This window comes from Lagopus leucura, unplaced genomic scaffold (assembly GCF_019238085.1).
Source record: "Lagopus leucura isolate 7727_CA_CO unplaced genomic scaffold, USGS_WTPT01 34177-0_obj-0_obj, whole genome shotgun sequence".
NCBI classification, from domain to species: Eukaryota; Metazoa; Chordata; class Aves; order Galliformes; family Phasianidae; genus Lagopus; species Lagopus leucura.
In genome coordinates, this window is record NW_024967554.1 from 1 (window position 1) to 5655 (window position 5655).

At 60.5% G+C, this 5655-nt stretch overlaps 2 protein-coding genes across 2 annotated transcripts; both read right to left on the reverse strand.

The window, feature by feature from the left end:
• Positions 1-4: 4 nt before the first annotated feature.
• Positions 5-1476, reverse strand: LOC122193194 (peripherin-like; the record flags this gene model as incomplete). The annotated part of the gene is made up of 2 exons (XM_042893922.1): positions 1072-1476; positions 5-53 (listed from the first exon to the last, which is right to left on the reverse strand). Coding segments are annotated over exons 1-2 (387 nt in total), but the record flags the coding sequence as incomplete, so codon positions are not given.
• A 1648-nt stretch (positions 1477-3124) lies between these two features.
• Positions 3125-5467, reverse strand: LOC122193195 (eukaryotic translation initiation factor 4B-like). The gene is made up of 5 exons (XM_042893923.1): positions 5214-5467; positions 4424-4488; positions 4232-4298; positions 4080-4152; positions 3125-3370 (listed from the first exon to the last, which is right to left on the reverse strand). Exons 1-5 carry the CDS (start codon positions 5465-5467, stop codon positions 3305-3307), a joined length of 525 nt encoding a protein of 174 aa, XP_042749857.1. The 3' UTR covers positions 3125-3304.
• Positions 5468-5655: the final 188 nt, after the last annotated feature.

Sequence of the window (5655 nt, forward strand, 5' to 3'; positions counted from 1 at the left end):
ACAGCACCAGGCTCTGCTCTGCATCTTCACGCTTCTGCATCTCATCCTCCAGCCTGGGGTGCAACAGGAGGGAGGTCAGAGTGAGGTGAGGGGGCATAAAACCCCATTTTAGGGATACCTAAGGGGGAAATTCTTTGTTTCTGGCACAGGCTGCCCAAAGAAGGTGTGGGTTTCCCACCCTGGAGGTGCCTAAGGCCAGGCTGCATGGGACCCCGGGCAGTCTGATGAAGTGGGGGGCAACTAACCCATAGCAGTGGTTGGGTTGGAAAGGCTTTGAGGTGCATCCCTTGCATCCCCCCCATCCTTACACCCATCACACACCAAAGGACCACCCCTGGGTCCTTTGCAACACATCTCAGTCCTCACCCAACATCCCCAGCCCATTCCCTTGTCGCCGTCCCCCCTTCCCAGACCACACCGGTCCCCTCCCTGGTGTGTCCTGGTTCATTCTGGAGTCCCCGTCTCCATCCCAGTACATGCTCCATCCCTTTGCAACACATCCCAGTGCATTCCCTATGGCCTATTCCCTATTTCCTGCTTCCCATCCCAGTGCATCTCAATCTCCATCCCTCTGACCCCCACTGCATTTCCTATTCCCCACCCCCAGCGTATCCCAATGCATCCTAAATCCATTCCCAGCACCTCCGGATGCATCCCCCGCTGCCCACCCCATTATGACCTCCGCTTCACTTCCCGGTGCATCTCCACTCATCTCCAGTTCCCACCCCAGACCACAGCCAGTCCCTCCTCAACACATCTCCGTTCATCCCACCGTTTCCATTCCAGAGCCTCCTCCACCCCAACGGCTCTCGGTCCCCACCACTGTGAATTCCGCTTCACCCCACGGTCCCCACCCCCAGATCACTCCCAGTCCCTCCCCAGCACATCCCGGCTAACTCACCTCACATCACTCCCATTCTCCCCTCTACACATTTCGGTGCGCCCACCCTTCCTTCCCCGTCGCATCCCGGTCCTCACATCACATCACATCGCTCCCGCTCCCTCCCCATACAGCTCGCTGTCCCGCTCCCCTCCCATCACACCCCCTCCGCTCCTCCTCCCGCCGCGCACCGCCGCCGCAGCCCCTGCAGCTCCGCCGCGAGCCCATCGCGCTCTCCCTGCAGCCGCTCCCTCTCCCGGCCGAGGCGCTGCAGCCGCTCCCGCAGCCCCCGCAGCTCTCCCCGCACCAACCCCGCAGCGCGGGGAGCGGCGGCGGCGCGGCCGATGGCCGAGCGGAGGGCTCCGTTCTGCCTCTCCAACGCCCGCACCCTCTCCAGGAAAGCGGCGAAACGATCGTTCAGAGCCGCCAACTCCGTCCGCTCCGCGCTGCGCCCCGCCGAACGCGCATCAACGGGAACCGGCGGAGAATCGAGGGTGCGGTCCCGGGGTGGGGAGAAATCGCGACTCATCGCGGCTGCGGGAAGAGGCGGCCGTCGGTTGCGGGGATTGACAGCGAACGGCGGCTCCGCCCCGGCGGGGGGACGCGGGAGTGAGGAGCAACGGGAGGGAAAAGAGGGGAGGGGCTGGGGGTGGGGGCGGGGCTCCCGCAGGTGCCCCCGGTCGCTCCCTGGGCTCAGGTGGGAGCTGCTGAGTGCCAAAAGCAGCGGGGTTTGAGCATCGCTTGCGCTCCCCATCCCTCCATCACTGTCACTGAATTCCATAGTAATTCGATTTCGGTAAGGAAGCATTTAAGAAAAACGTAACGTCAGTTCTATACTGTTTTGGGCACGTGTTTACAACACATTAATATAGATTTTCTTGGAGAATTTTATTTTTATTGTATTGTAATGTATTTATTTTTTCCCAGCTTTGCGCTCTTCAAAACCAAATGGAAAAATCCCACGCAGCGTTCGGAGGAGCGCGGCTCTTTTCTCAGTCTCTGCTGCCACCGTGTGGTCAAAGAGCGGAACTGCAGGAGTGGCGCTCGGGGGACGGTTGAGCCCTGGAGGCGGCGGTGGCGGTTTTAGGGCCGACGGAACTTTTAGAGGCGGTGCTGCTGCTGCTGGTTTTATGGGGCGGAGGGGATCAGGGTTGCTCAAGGCGGTTCGGACCTCCCCGGCTCCAGCACTGCCCCGCAGAACGCTCTTGGAGCTGCTTAGCGCGTCGCTCTGCCCTCCCGCTCCGAGTCTCTATTCTCTATGGTAATTGGTCATACTGTCGCTAACATGCAAGTGTTGCGACACACAGAAGTCGCGACTCTCCACTCTGACAGCTCTGCGTCGTCAGTTCGCCAATACCTACGATAATAGGGCTTGCGACTGTCCTGCGCATGTGCAGTGAAACGCGGAAAGTCTGTTTGTTTTAACCGTTCTGCGCTCCCAGACCTCCAATCTCTATGCTTCTTTGGTCCGCCAGGCTGTAGTACACATGCGCAAACAGCTCTTACCGCTCTGCGCCACAGTTCCTCCAATCTCTATGGTCTTCGGTCCGCCAGGCGGCATTACGCATGCGCACAGGCTCAAGCAAGCACTTTGGGAAGCCTGTGGGGCACACAGGGGGGGCACAGACAGGCGCTGGGGGACCGAGCGTAAGGGAGCTTTGGGGTCTCCAGAAGTCATCTGCCCCACCGGGAGACGCCCCCGATTTTGGGGTGTCCCCAGTTAGGAACTGCCTCACTTTATAGAATCTCCCCATTTTTGAGGTTTCCCCATTTCTGAGCATCCACATGGCTTCCACTAAGGGAATCTGTTTGGGGCGCGGGTAGGATTGGGATGAGGACAGGGGTGGGATGGGATTGGAACTGGGATGGGATTGGGGTTGGAGAGGATGAGAGTGGGGATTGGGATGGGAATGGGGATGGGATTGAGATGGTGATGAGGATAGGGATGGAAGTGTTGATAGGGAGGGGATGGGGACAGATGAGAACGGGATAGAACTGGGGTGAGGATGGCATGGTTTTGGGGTATGGATGAGCACAGGATGGGGTGAGGATGTGGCTGAGAAGACCCCCGGGTGCCCCCCACCACGCAGCGCCGGTGCGGCCGTTCCGATCACCTTTATTGGAGGAAACCAACAGAAAACCCAACGGCGCCCGGCGCCGCGCAGCCCCACACCCCACAGCACTCCCACCCCAACAGCAACGGGGCACGGAAGGAGATGGGGGGCAGACGTGAGGCCAGGCCCCCCCAAAGACCCCCACCCCCCCCCCAAAAAAAAACCCAAATGAAGCAGGGCGGAGCGGCAGGGCCCGGCAATGTCGGTTTTCCTCCTTTTTTTCCTTTCCTTATGCTGATTCTTGGCTTGATTTTGGCGGGGCGGCGCTGGGTTTTCTGTTCCATTTCGGTGTTGGGGTTGGGGACGGCCTTCACTCGCCGCACTCCTCCTCCTCGCCGTCCACTGACAGCGCTGCATACTTGCTGGCGTGGCTGAACTGTGGGGTGCAGCGCCAGTGCTGTGAGGCTGGGCCCTGCCCCACAACCAGGCAAACCCATCCCCAATAGCCCCCAACCTGCAAAAAGCCTCAAATCCCAAAGCCCTGTAGGTGTCCAAAGCCCCAAATTCACAGAAAACCCCATACAGCCCCCAAACTCCAAAGCCTTGGGCTGTGCCCTACAGCTCAGCCGGAGTGTGGCACTGCCCCCAGCCCCATCCAACCCCACTGGGGTCACAGCCAGGTCCCATCAGGTCCTACTGGGGTCACTCCCTTAATGGGACCTGATGCTAATGCATCAGACCCAGGTCTCACCTAATGCCACTGGGTCACACCCAGGTCCTGTCAGGTCCCACTGGGGTCACACCCAGGTCCTGTCAGGTCCTACTGGGGTCACACCCAGGTCCCGTCAGGTTGCTAATGAGACTTGATGCTAATGCATCAGACCCAGGTCCCATTCAATCCCTCTGGGGTCACTCCCAGGTCCTGTCAGGTCCTACTGGGGTCACTCCCTTAATGGGACCTGATGCTAACACATCAGACCCAGGTCTCACCCAATGTCAGTGGGTCACTCCCAGGTCCCGTCAGGGCACTAATGGAACCTGATGCTAATGCATCAGACCCAGGTCCCATTCAATCCCTCTGGGGTTGCACCCAGGTCCCACTGGGGTTACCCCCAGGTCCTGTCAGGTTCCCCCATGACACTCACGGGGGCTGGGCTGTCCTCCAGTCTCTTTGGCTCAGGCGCAGCTCTTGCCTCATGCTCCTTGCGGCCGTCTTTCCTGGGGAGGGATGGGGATGGCACTGAGCAGGGTGACGCAGGGCAGCATCCCCTCGTTAACCCTAACGAGCGGCACTCACCTCTCGGCCGAGCTCCCACTGCGCGCCTTCGGGCCATCCCGGCCCCCATCTGGCTTGTTCTCATCCCCTGGGGAGGAGACATGACCATGTGCTGAGGACGCCGTGTCCACCCAACCTAAAGCCACCATGCTCCCAATGCCACCAAGGGGACACTTCTGCCCCCCATCCCACCCCACTGCCTGCCCCCCTCACCTCTCCGGTGGGTGCTCCTCGGGGTGGCCCCGTTCTCTGCAGGCGGGCGGGAAGCCATCTGGCTGCTGGGGGGACAAAGGGTCACAGCGGGGTCAGAATGGGGTCAGAGAGGGGGACAGGTGTGGGGTCAGGCATTGGGGTTGGCCATCGGGGTCAGACATAGGGGTTGGCCACCGGGGTTGGCTTTTGGGATAAGATAATGGGTGTCAACCACTGGGGTTGGCCACTGGGGTGAGATACGGTGGTAAATCATTGGGGTTGGCTATTGGGGTCAGACATGGGGGTCCACCATTGGGTTGGCTATTGGGGTCTTGATCATTGGGGTGAGCCATTGAGGTTGGCCATTGGGATGAGATAATGGGTTTCAGATATGGGGTCAACCATGGATCAGAATGTGGGGGGTGATCAGTCACTGCATCAGCGTTATAGGGGAATGTTTTTGGGATTTCAGTCCCAGGGGATTAATTTTGGGGATTCAGTCCTAGCAAGAACCTGCGGGGGAACAATTTGGGATTCAGCCCCGCACCAACCTCACAGGAGAACCATTTGAAGGTTCTGACCTCAGACAAATCTTATAGGGAACTGATTTGGGAAGGCCGAGCCCCATGCCAACTTTGCAGGGGAAGATTTGGGTTTCTGCCCCCCCCCAACCTCTGCAGGGGGAACACCCAGGACTCCCAGCCCCATGCCAAGCCCTCAGGAAACCGTTTGGGCTCCCAGCCTTGTACTGAGATCCCAGCAGAACGCTTCGGGCTCCCAGCCCCATACCAAGCCCCCCATCACCCCTCACCTGCTGGGTGAGTGCTGCTCGGAGTCAGAGCCCGGGGAGCGGCCAGCGGTGCTGCTGCTGCGCTTGGCCCACGCGTTCTCCTTGGGGGGCGGCGCGGGCATCACCTTCAGCGGCTGCTTCTCCTCGCGGCCCTCCTCCTCGCGGCCGCACGCATCGCCCTCCACCGACTTCTCACTCTCCCTCCTCCGTGTGGCTGCGGGGGGCACAGAACGGCGGGCAGGGCTGGGGGTGAGCCCTCTTTGCACCCCCCCCATCCCCAGTCCCCCACCCACATCCCAACCCCCAGACCCCCATCCCACATCCCCCCACGCTCCCCACCCCCTAAATCCCCCTACACCCCCCATCCCAACCCCATCCCCTAAATCCCCCTATACGCCCCATCCCATACCCCACATCATGCATCCCCTCCATCCCCCATCCCATCCCAACCCCATCCCCTATA